This window comes from Amphimedon queenslandica, unplaced genomic scaffold (genome assembly GCF_000090795.2).
Source record: "Amphimedon queenslandica unplaced genomic scaffold, v1.1 AMPQUscaffold_13320, whole genome shotgun sequence".
NCBI classification, from domain to species: Eukaryota; Metazoa; Porifera; class Demospongiae; order Haplosclerida; family Niphatidae; genus Amphimedon; species Amphimedon queenslandica.
Genome location: NW_003546444.1, coordinates 87,618 through 99,994, shown reverse-complemented (window position 1 = coordinate 99,994; position 12,377 = coordinate 87,618). Strand labels below are relative to the sequence as shown.

At 35.5% G+C, this 12,377-nt stretch overlaps 2 protein-coding genes across 2 annotated transcripts in view; both read right to left on the bottom strand.

The window, feature by feature from the left end:
* LOC109583183 (membrane-associated phosphatidylinositol transfer protein 1-like) overlaps positions 1-3,875 on the bottom strand; it is a gene marked incomplete at its 3' end in the record, with an annotated part of 5,544 nt that extends 1,669 nt beyond the window's left edge. Inside the window, exons 1-4 of the mRNA XM_019998418.1 lie at positions 3,667-3,875; positions 1,358-1,460; positions 713-817; positions 58-239 (exon numbers count right to left, since the gene is read on the bottom strand). Coding sequence (XP_019853977.1) covers positions 58-239; positions 713-817; positions 1,358-1,435 — 365 coding nt within the window. The remainder of the gene's footprint in view (positions 1-57; positions 240-712; positions 818-1,357; positions 1,461-3,666) is intronic.
* Positions 3,876-3,914: 39 nt separating this feature from the next.
* Positions 3,915-12,347, bottom strand: LOC109583188 (uncharacterized). The gene is made up of 18 exons (XM_019998427.1): positions 12,276-12,347; positions 12,163-12,224; positions 11,867-11,951; positions 11,208-11,282; positions 10,718-10,895; positions 9,992-10,134; positions 9,586-9,644; positions 9,479-9,529; positions 8,643-8,724; positions 8,335-8,411; positions 7,975-8,045; positions 7,844-7,905; positions 7,666-7,757; positions 7,094-7,157; positions 6,968-7,031; positions 6,435-6,622; positions 4,691-6,057; positions 3,915-4,489 (listed from the first exon to the last, which is right to left on the bottom strand). The coding sequence occupies exons 2-18, from the start codon at positions 12,213-12,215 to the stop codon at positions 4,279-4,281; spliced, it is 2,922 nt and encodes a 973-aa protein (XP_019853986.1). The 5' UTR covers positions 12,216-12,224; positions 12,276-12,347; the 3' UTR covers positions 3,915-4,278.
* Positions 12,348-12,377: the final 30 nt, after the last annotated feature.

Here is a 12,377-nt window from a genome sequence, read left to right as displayed (position 1 = left end):
TCTCTCTCTCTCTCTCTCCCTCTCTCTCTCCCTCCCTCTCTCTCTCTCCTTCTCACTTGTGTTCCACCATCTTGTTGAAAAACAGTATCAATTTCAAGCGTAAACTTCTCAACAAACGGGACCGAGAACTTTGTTTTTGTCCGAGGATAAGCGTTCCAGGATTCCTCATGAACCTCTAAGGCAGTCTTTGGTACCATGCCTCTTAGCCAGCCTGGAATGTGACGTCCTATGTGATAGACCTGTCAGGAGATAAGGAGAAGGATGGGTGGTAGAGAGATATGAATAGTTAATACAAGGAGAGAAGGGGGAGGAAGGAGAGAGAGAAAATATAGTAGTACATTTATATGTAGCTAAAGCGCTATACATACATGTACATGTATGTACCCATAGTTCTGCTTATGGTGGTCGGGGGTGGTCGGGACAACCACCTCAACAAATGAACCAACCAGTTCATCACTTAGACCAACCATCCAATTAATACTAATAACCATACATAAAGCATGATATTGTAGTCTACTAGTATGGTGTACATCAATTTAAAAGGAACAATATTAGTCTCCAACCACCTCTAATTTTATTCTAGGCAGAACCCTGTGTACAGTATAGTGGGAAATTTTGGAGGGACTAAAATTTGATGAATTGCTAAATTTTGGTGATTGGTGAATTTTAATTTTGCATATTTTTGTGATCATGTGAAAGGTTGTTCTTTTACTTTGTAAGTGTATTGCCCTTCACCAAATGGTCCATCAGTGTAAGGTCTGTTTTCAATAATTTCAACACCACTCTCTGTGCCTTCGCTCTCTTCACGGCTCTTTTTCTATCAAAAATAAAAAATAAAATAAAAAATAAAACAAAACAAATAGTAATAATAGCAATAGTAACTGAAACACTTGTGCATGTACAAGTAAATTAAGCAGACATTATTACAGCATGTACCCCAAACCGCATGAATGAAGACTTTCATCTTTATTACTTAATGAGCACTTATTAGCTAATGAATTACATGTACACTAGTCACCATACATGTACATGTACATCTGCACTAGCTTCCAAGTACAATTTACACACAAGCATAAGATATTGTAGAGTTGATTGGACATTTAGATGTTACGCTATTTATTATAATATATGTACATGTACACAAACAATTAATGTATAATATGTACCAATAAAATATAACACAAATGAACAGGTTTATCACTAGTATTAATATGTAAATCCTTATTTATGTCATTTGCTTCTTCTCTCTCTGTCTGTCTCTCTGTCTCTCTATCTCTCTCCCTCTCTCTCTTTTACAATATACTTTATAAAATATTGTTATTAATTCTTTTGTTATTGTCACACTTATGCCCATTACCTGTATCATGTAGAGCTGAGCTATCTTATACTCCTCCAGTGTCAGAGGCAGTGGAATATGATACTCCTTGATGAGCATATTAATACCCTCCTTGATAAGAGACCTGAAAACAATAGTAAAATTAATAATAATAATACCGTAGGTTCGTTTATATTGTTTATATTCACCGAGCTGCTGCTAATATTAGAGGTGATAAAAACTAATAAAAATTTTCAATTAAATACCATGGAAACCTATTGAGCGCTGCTATGACAACTGACCACGTGTTTATACAATTACAATGTTCAGCAGCTAATCAGCTATTCTTTAGCAGCTTTAGTGGAGCCGTCCAGACTCCAGTTCTCTATTCTTGTATAGATCTAAGATCTTCATGCTGGTCAGTCCGTGGCCATGATTATAAACCACACCCAAGTCAATAAACACTAACAAGAATTGGGTGGAGAGTCCCAAGATAAGTATAAGACAGAGCGAGTAGAGTATTTCTGAAAAGAACTGGCCAAAAGAACTTCAAAGAGTCCAAGGATTAGTAACAGCAAGAAGAATAACAACTGAAGAACACTGCAACCTGGTCCTGTGCTTCAATACTGCGCCACTTTCAATTAAAATAGCATCTGGTTGCTATGGCAATTTCTAACAGCGACGGGAAAAAATCACGAATATAAGCAATCACTAACCAAAGGTCATTAACAACACACCAGATAAATACATACAAAAGGAAATGTATACATGTATATAAATTAAACCATGATAATATTATATACATGAGTCATAATGATAATAATAATGTACATGTACATATGCTGTAATTACTGAATAGCGGGTAATTTTCGGTGGTTAAAAATTTCGACTAAAACCAGAAATGACTTTAGAATAAAAATTCGTTGGTTTTATTTTCGACTAGACAAAAATAATTGATCTTATGTCTTCGTTAGTATCTGCAGGACTGACAGCATTAGAAGGAGGTCCCCTGGTCCTGTAGGGTCTGGAAGAGATTCTTTAGAAGGTGAACACCGTTTTCAAGGCCATCCATGCTTGTTATCATGTTATTAATAATTTATTATGGTCACGCCTATCTTCAGAATTAATTTTCATTAGAATTAATAGCAACGAAAGAGACAGAAATAAGCACCAGTCGAAAATTACCCACTATACTGTATGTGCTGTACATGTACATGTACATGTACATGTGAAAGTGAATCCCGATACTCCATTAAAAAACAACACGTTACTAACTAACTACTTGTACAGGTACATGTACATGTATATTCACATTTAGTGAATAGCAGATTTAAAATTCAATTATCCAAGAGAGAGGGAGAGAGAGAGAGAGGGAGAGAGAGAGAGAGAGGGAGGCCAGTGAAATTTACTACATAGCATGATCATGATGAGATAACGATGACTTCAAATAATAAATTAATAATCACAATGACACCAAAACAAGAAGAAATGAGCGAAAAGATGACATACATGTGTACATAATACATCTAATTTATGTATTAGAAAAATTTACATGTACATGATAGTTTGTATGTGGAACTTAATTTCACAAAACAAGAAGATGAAATGTAATTATTATTAATTATGACATGTGGATCCAATTGTACATGTATGCTTAATATAATTTTTGTGAATTTCTTATCTCACGAAATACATGTATACATACATTGTAAAATCCCCTACTGTACTACAGCAAGCAATCAAGAAGAGCCCATATGATATTTAGGCTGGGTTTACAAGCAACGAGAAACAGATCGTTTTTAAAAACCGATACCCTTTGACACCATTTCTGTTTCCATAGTGATCAAGATTTTATCAAGTTTTCATTCGTTACTGTGTAAACAGAAGCATAAAACAGGCACAAAACTATACCGGATTGCATCGTTTTCGCTGCTGTGTAAACCGTAGTCTTATAGTGAATGCCCTCAGAAGTGAAAATTAGTGAAAATATTACAGCAAGTAGGTCAAAAGATTCTCTTAGCTATAGCCATTGCCTTTTTTTACTATTACGGTGAAGTGGCCTTCAAAACAGGATGTTTTAAAACTTTCCCACCCTCAGTCTTTCAATAAACGCCACTACTATGACCCAAAACAATCAACAAATGGTGGGTCGAGAAAGAGGCCAGGCTGAATACAGTAATGGGATTTTAGCCCCGAGATTTTAGAATTGTAAAAATAATAGTTGGCCACTATGTACGTGTACATGTTCGTACATGCATGCACGCAAAATAACGAATATTGTACAAGTAACGTCAGTGTTACTAATTTCTCCATTCCTTCCTTTCTCTCTACAAGCTATCAACAAAACATACCTTGTCCCAAGACTTGTTCAATGACCATAAAATAAAAGGCTGAACGAGGCTGATGGAGTCGTCTTTCTCTTTGATACGGAAGGATAAACGCCCGTGGAATGAGACAAGCGTGTTTCCTCTTGCTTTAGGCTTTATTTAGGACTTCCTTCCTATCTCTCTCTTGAGTGATTTCTTTTACAATGTTCCATGCACACATCTGTAATAATAAAAGTGGGCGTGACAACCCGCCCCTCATTAAGCTTAATTAATTTCATTATAGTCATAATTATGAAGATAAAATAGAGTATTAGAAATAATGATGATAATACAAATTTAATGACATGAAAACAAACAGGGGTTAAAAATGATCGATAGTCAAAGAGGGACAGACAACAACATGCAAGCAAAAATAAGAGAAATAATAATAAAACTCAAAATTGGACTGCACATAATATTTTTATTTGATTAAGTTAAAAATTAAGAAAACCCGTTCGTTATAATGTCATTCCTCTTGATTGTAGTCCATTGATCAGTTTTTATATAGTTAGTATTGTACATTTATTTAACAGTTACAGTCGTAAAAAAATAATAAAAATAAGCTGATAATTGTTGAGGGAGAGAGTTTGATTTATGTTAAATTATTTCGGCAGCAAGACTGGTATTACTGCTTGTTCTCTGTCCCACGCTGATACGACTGAATCCACCAGTTGAGGTACTCTCTTGCTCCTGTCTCTGCTGTCCCCCTGTCTCTTTAGTTGATGGCGGTTGGTCGGTGAGGGTGAGGGAGAGTGTGGGAGTGTCACTGGTACTGGCACCATTGTTGGTTTTTATCTTCTGCGTGTACCTAAGTTAATAATAATAATAATAATAATAATAACAATAATAATAATAACAATAATAATAATAATGGTGATGATAATTAATTGATTATTGTAAATAAAGTACATGTAATCTGGAGTGTCTCTCTGACTTGTACAATTATATGCACTTCTCTCTCTCTCTCTCTCTCCCTCCCTCTCTCTCTCTCTCCCTCTCTTTCTCTCACCTTCTAGAAGAGCGTAATTTAGAGGTAGGCTGGTGCTGATGGCTTGAATCAGATTGTGTTAACTGTGACGTTACTGATTCCGGTGAACTCTGAGAAAGTGATACAGATGCCAGAGGAGGCGATGATGAGACTCCATCAGTCTTTCTCTCCCTGTCCATCTCCCTTCTCCCCTCCTCCTCTCTTCCCCTCAACTGATGCTCCATTTCCTTACGTTGCTGCTGCCCCCTCCTCTCTCTACCTCCCTCAGGCTGAACCACTTGGACAGGACCTACCCCACTCAACGGTCGGGGGTGTCTTGGCTGTCGGCTATGCTGCGAAATCCTCCTCGCACTGGTCGGACGAGAAGGCGACGGAGATTGGTTAATGGGAGAGGCGAGTCTAGCAGCTAAGGTTGAGGCGAGTCCAGGAGGGCCGTGTTGATTAGGAGGGAGGTCGGTAACAGGGAGGGTTGTTTGGGAGCGCTGATACGGCTTCATAGGGCGGAGACCAGCACCCCAAGAAGACTCCGCCCCCTCGTGAAGTGTTGCTATGGATCGTGAATGAGCCGGGGAGGAGTCTACGAGGGACGAGACATCAGTCAAAGACATGTGCTTTTCCATCTTTGACATTTGATTGGGTGTCGCTTGTTGCTTGACCACGCCCCTAGAGGAGGAGGGTGGGTAAGCACAGCGCTGATGATACAGGAGTAGATCGGGCTGTGACATTTGATACATGTCAGGTAGGAATGGCATGTGGGGGGCGTGGTCAAAATACTCCTGACTTGCGAGGCCGGGATGCATCATAGACCCCATCTGCGACCCACCCCCACCTCCTCCAAGGACGCCAGGCATGGAATGAGGATCAAGATCAGCGTTATAATCACCGATACCAAGTCGACCCGTCTCTCCTTCCTCTTCCCCTTCTCTGGACCCCTGGGAGAGGTCTTGAAAATTGAGCCTAGGCATAGACCCGGAGTGAAGCTGAGTTTTAGACCCGCCCATGGGCCTCATGTACCCTCCAGCCTCCGGAATAGGAGTCTCCTTAAAGCCGTGGTGACCCAAAAAACTATTAGTGGGGTAATCCATCTGGGACTGGGCGAAAGTGTTCCATTTCTGTTGCTCTATCAGTCGGAGCATTTTAGGATCCAACGACTGACGTCTTGATGAATTGTGATGGGGCGTGGCATGAGGATTGAAGCCACGCCCCTCCTGAGTAGGAGGATACATGAACTGCTGTTGAGTGAATGAGTTATAGTGGTTTGGAGGAGGGGGAGGGTTGGTCCATTGGGTTGAGGTAGAGCCACTTGATGAGGCTAGAGGTGTGATGAGTGTCGCGTGTGGAGTCATGGGATGGTAAGACTGTCTGGAGCTCTCTTTGAAATGATGTATCTAAGAATTAAGAGAAGGAAAGAAAGAAGTGAGAGAATGTTGAACCATCCTGTTTAGCTCACTTAGCATGCTTTGTGGAAAACCCCATGAATATCGTATAATGCAAAATTTTTAAGGGCTGTAAATTTCACGGATTTCACGATTTTTTAAAGATTTGCAAAAATTACTTCCATGAAAATCAAATTATGGTACAAATGGCAGATGATATAAATTTGCGAAAATTGAATCTGCAAAATAGATTTTTAGGTAAATTCGCGAAATTTACAGCCCTCAAAAATTTTGCGCTATACGGTACATGTATATTATAATTATCATAAAATTTGAGCAAAATTTTAATCAGACACTTACATGTACATGTACATGTATTATTTTCTTACAGGTTGTGAGAAATGAGGACCGGCCATGCTCCCTGATGAACTCCTGTCGTGAGATGAGTGGGCGGGGGATGTTTGAGTGACCCCTCCCATTCCGACTGATGATGAGTGGGCGGGTGAGGTCTGAGTACCTCCTCCAGTACCGCTCTTGATAGAGGAGTGAGCAGGAGAGGAATTGGAGAGACTCGAACCTAAAAATACAACAAGTAAATAATAAAAAAATACAAATAAGATAAAAATTAAATATAACACATACATGTACATGTAGTACATGTACATGTACATGTATGTGATATTTAATTTTTATCTTATTTGTATTTTTGTAATAATTCTAGTAAATTTAGTGAGGAAGCTTAGTACTAAATATGCATGTAAAAGCAGTGTATGATTACATCATTAAATATTAATAACTTAGAAAATGCTAAAAGAATTAGCAGCTCAAACCACATCCCAATACATGTACATGTACATGCGCAGTATCCTAAAAACATTTGGTACATGTACATGTAATTAAAGTGAGTGGGTGGAAGATTTACTTGTTGATGCTTGAGGTTTGGGAGGAGGGTCATCATCATCAACGTCTTTGATCCCTTGGCATTTCTAGTATATCGTATCAGGAAATTATCAGTAAATTGTTGGTATATTGTTAGTATATTGCTGACCTGGCGTAACTGGTTGTTTTGGTGCTTTAGTGACATTATCTTGTGCTTTAAATCATTAACATGACTGAGAGAGAGAGAGAGATGAAATGTTTAAGGATAAAAAAGGAGAGATGGAAACAGAGCTTCCCAAAAAATTTTGATGTGCTCAGAAAATTTTTTAAGTTGCTCAAAAATTTGGCAAAAAAACCTGCCAATTTTTGATGAAATACCCTGTGCTATGATATAGCACTAAGTATTTTATCAAAAATCACTAGGAGAGAATTCTCTACTTTTATTGCATGTTTTGGTACATGTATACGTGTACAAGTTCTTATGCTGTGTAGAAATTTCGAGTTGAATTGGTACAAAACATGAATTTTAAAGTTTCTCAAAAAGCCACATGATGGTCAGCTCATGAAGCTCATGCTGTTTAGCTCACTTAGCATGCTTTGTGGGAAACCCTGTCTGTACACATACAGTACAAGGTGGAAGAGGGAAAGTAAAGAGATTTAAAGAAGAAGGCTTATTAAACAGAGATATTATTATTATTATTATTATTATTATTATTATTATCATGTAGCATTCATCCTTACAGCATTAAATCTCTGCATTTGTCGAAATAGGTTGGATGGTTTATGCTAAACTTTAACACAAGAGTGTCATGAACCAGATAACCTTCACTCTCCTATAGAACAGAGAAAAAAATTATTAATTTTTTTATTTTTTAAATCTAAATATTTTATTATTATTTTTTGATCATAAATATCTCACTAGTTTCGAGAGATCATAAAACTTCTTGTAGCCCCACAAGTCGCCGACAACGAAATCAGAGCCTGCAAATAAATTAATCATAAGCTCGTGAATAATTAATGAGCCCCACCCACTTCATTCAGAAAACTTACTGTATTCACGCTTGAAGTTTTTGTTGCCACCACGCCCACTCATTCTAACGAGCTCAACTGAGTAATGATAACTAGAGAAGAAATAAAACAAAAATAAATAAATAAATAAATAAAAGAAATAAATACAGTGCAGAAGAGGGTAAGAGAGAGAGGAAAAAGAGAGGGTATATTAAAAAAAGAGCTACTTGTAGTTAGTATAGCTCAAAATTTAAGGGCTGTAAATTTCACAGATTTTGCAATTTTTTAATGATTGGCAAAAATTTCTTTAACAAAAATAGACTTTTAGGCAAATTCACAAAATTTACAGCCCTAAGAAACTCTGTGTTCATATGCAGTGGAGTTATTGTATAATGTACTAACGTGGCTGGTTGACTGTAGCCTCCATAAAGTTCTATAAAAGTACACAAGTAGCGACCGGTAAAAGCTCCGTGACCATTCTGTAAGAAAATAATAATGACAATAATGACAATAATAATAATAATAATAATAATAATAATAAATAATAATAATAATAATAATAATAATGCATTAAGGCTCTTTGTCTTCATTTTTGGTTTGACTTATTGTTTATTATTATTATTATTTTTTGTTATAATTATATTTATTGTTATTATTATAATAACGATAATAATAATAAACAAAAATTATTAAAATACATTAATTCTTACTGGATAGACTTTCAGTCTCCATGCCAATCCAGAGAATGAGAGCAAAGGACTAAAGATCTCAGCTCCACTCCGCTGCTTCTCCCTACACCAAATAAGTGATAATATTAAGCACGTAAAATGCATAAAAAACATACATATACATGTATACATGTACATGTACATGTATACATGCATGGTTTCCCACAGGATTTTGGCATAGTGCTCATGCAGCTTCTTGTTAGTAGATTGTCAAGTTGATCAAAAATTTTTTATTTATTTTTTAATTCAAAAATTAAATAAAAATTAAGTTTTTAAAAACTTAAAATTTTTTTAAATTAATTTTTATGAGTTTTTAAAGTTGCTCAAAAATCTGGTCAAAGTCTCTGTAGTACAGGGATTTTGGCTAAATTTTGTCAAAAATGGCTAGGAAAGAATTTTCCATTTTTATAATTTTTTCTGATACACATACATGTTCTTGTGTTGTGCATCAACTTTGAGCTGATTCCAATCAAATTTGGATTTTTTATGAATTTTTAAAGTTGCTCAAAAATCAGGTCAAAGTCCCTGTACTACAGTACATGGTCTGACGCCAAATTTTGCCAAAAATGAAAAGGAGAGAATTCTCCATTTAAAAATTTTTTTCTGATACCTACACATGTCCTTATGCTATGTATCAACTTTGAGCTGATTCCGATCAAATTTGGATTTTTTATGATTTTTTAAAGTTGCTCCAAATGCCATGTACTGTATTGTAGTGCTTGTCAGCTCATGAAACTCATGCTGTTTAGCTCCCTTAGCATGCTTTGTGGGAAACCCTGAATACATGCAGTACATGTACATGTATAAATGTAAATTACTTGAAGTTCTTAATCTCAAAAGTTGATTCTTCTCCTTGAGGAACTACTTCACTAAAATATAAAATAAAATAAAAACGGTCGTAGCGTACGCGTACATGTATACGTACTTTACAAAGTTTCCGATTTCTAAAACTCTCTCCAAATCGTTGCACTGACTTTCTTGAAGCTAAACAAAAAAAGATGACACACTCAAACCTTTATTCCCTACCCCATGAACACTAGTACATGTGCATTTTCTACAGTATATCCTTTTTCAAAGCAAATACGGTACAATGTAGCCCAAAAAATTAGTGGCAAAAAATTTTTTTTTATATACAATAATTTTTAATTTTTAATTTTTAATTTGTATTTTTTTATTTTATTTATTTTTATTTTTTATTTTATATCATCATCAGTAAAGCGGTCACGCCTCTCATTAGTTAACTTCCTAATAATTGATGGCTCTTAATTTCACGGTAACTACAAAAACCACAAAAGTTTTTCGCCACAAAACTTTCCGGATATTTAAATTACTTTTTGTATCTTTGCCATCATTCTCTCCCTTAGGACTTTCTCCTGTTGAATGAACTCAGATTTTGAGCCTTTTAGTCTTGTCTCCAGTTCGGCTGATAAACTGCTGATGTCATGAACTTCTTGTTTTAAGCGACGCTTTGCCTCTGAGCAACAAAGAAAAAGAAAAATAATTATACAAATGTCATAAAAAGAATAAACGTGACTATATATAACTGACAAAATTAAGGTAGCATTGGGCAGATTATTAAATGCATCAAAAGTATCAACTTGTGTATAATTTCTCAGAAAAGCATTGTTTGATAAAGCTACATAGCAACTTTTTGCATCCTGTGTAAAAATTCCTTTATCAATGAAGCACAGGAAGTTGGATTTTTCCCGCTTCAAAGACAAATTTAATTACCTGGTCCTGCCATGAGGTACCTTTGTCAATAGTCACAAATTATATTGTATAGCAAGATATTTTCATTGCCCAAAATTTTCACAAATCCATCCAAAAATCAATCAGTTTCACATATTTAAATCTTTGGAATTAGTTCTACGTGTGTAATAATATACTTTTGTATGATCACACTTGATTTAAGTGGACTTGATTTTTTTTAATTTTCTTTTAAATCACAAAATTTATGAAAATTTTAGATCAAAAAATTCTCTCACAATATAATAGTACATGTACATATCACTAGTTTTACTGACATATCCTAGCATAGTATACTGAGTTATACTGACCTATTAGTTTTTGTAGCTTTAGCTTCATTTGTTCGTCCAGTCTCACGTCAATGGCACCAAGAGTTGTTTCAATCTCTTGTTTCGTTTTCCCTTTCTCAGTTTTCACCTTCTCAATCTTCAAATCAACTTGCTCAACTAGACTAATGATCTCACTCATTCTGGTCTTAAGCTTTTTGAGCTGCAAAATATAAAAATAATTTTTTTTTAATTTTTTTAAATTTAAAAAATTTTGAGAGAGAAAATAAAAAATAAAAATAAGAAGATCATCCTGTGACAATATTCTAAATATTGTACCATACAGCCGGTTAATTTTGCAGAGAAAAAATTCGCAAATCCTTATAAATATCTTGGTTTGCGGTTTTGATTGTTACTGTAGCAAGGTCACACATGAATTAAATCATGTTTGTAAATTTTGCATTTTTTATTTATCTGCAAGCTTGCACAATTTAATTCCCTGCAAATATTTCCAGCTGTAGGGTGCCCTCCATACTTCAGTCGTAAAGACGTCTTTGTGTTTCTTGTGAAGCTCATCAAGTGGCTTAATATCATGGTCTTCTTGTCTGTGCTAAAAATAGTAACACGGAATAAAGTTATAAATAGTATCACGCGTGATTTCGCTGCCAAATGAGCGATGGATTAATTTAATAATCAAATGACTAATTGCTACAATTAAGAGCTGAATTTGCGTTATTTATGAATACCAATTTCCATGCCTGCGTGAAAATAATTAAATCATCATTATTACTATTATTATTAGTACAACATTTCAGGCATAGCAATAGAAGGGGGCCACCTGGCTTGAGGGGGGCAGTGGACTATGCCCCCTAAAATATTTGCCTCCCCCAGACATTAAATTTGGGATATTCCCTCTAATGCCACCCAGCAATAAAAATTTCATTTTCATTCATCACATGTATGTACATGTATAACTAACAGTTTATTTTTAAGCAAGAATAAAAGTTATAATTGGAAGCAGACATAAAACTGGTCAATATTTTATTTTCATCATGCAATTCTGGCCTTGAGCATTACTAACCTCACTATAGGCTTTAAAGGCCAAAAGTTAAGTCAAATATACCAATTTTATGTCCACTATCAACTGGCTTTCATTTTTGCTTAAACTATAATTATTTTCATTTACAAACTAACCTTTCCCCACAAAGCACAGCTAGCACAGATGCATATATCACACGTGTTGCAATATACAGTCAACTGTTCATTATGCTGCCTGCAACTAAAGGAGAGAGAGAGAGAGAGAGACAGAGAGAGAGAGACAGAGAGGAAGAGAGAGAGAGGAAGAGAGAGAGAGAACACGTACATGTAATTTGAGAGTGAGACTAAAGGTGTTAAAAATAAACTTATTCGTGTAAAAATAAACAACAATAAGCAAAAAGCATATATGTACATGTACATGTGTAAAATAACTAATTGATGCATATCATTACATGTCTTTTGCTCGTGAGCTTGAATTGTCTCTTATGACTCTCTTGGAAGTCATCTTGATGACCTACACATGTACACGTGAATATGATGAATAATGAATTGTATTCTTGCTTACATCTCTTATTTCTTCTACAGAGGGAACATTTATTAGATCATCTTCTGTTAAATGTGCTCTAAAATAGAGAGAGAGAGGGGGGGAGAAAGAGAGAGAGAGAGC

What these genes read in the sequence shown, in the direction of transcription:
- LOC109583188 (XM_019998427.1), bottom strand. Translation starts at nt 12,215, where the DNA reads ATGACTTCCAAGAGAGTCATAAGAGACAATTCAAGCTCACGAGCAAAA. An exon ending in TGATGGCAAAGATACAAAAA is followed by an intron (nt 9,645 to 9,991) that starts GTAATTTAAATA and finishes TTTTTTGTTTAG; the next exon opens with CTTCAAGAAAGTCAGTGCAA. An exon ending in GTCCTCATTTCTCACAACCT is followed by an intron (nt 6,058 to 6,434) that starts GTAAGAAAATAA and finishes CTTAATTCTTAG; the next exon opens with ATACATCATTTCAAAGAGAG.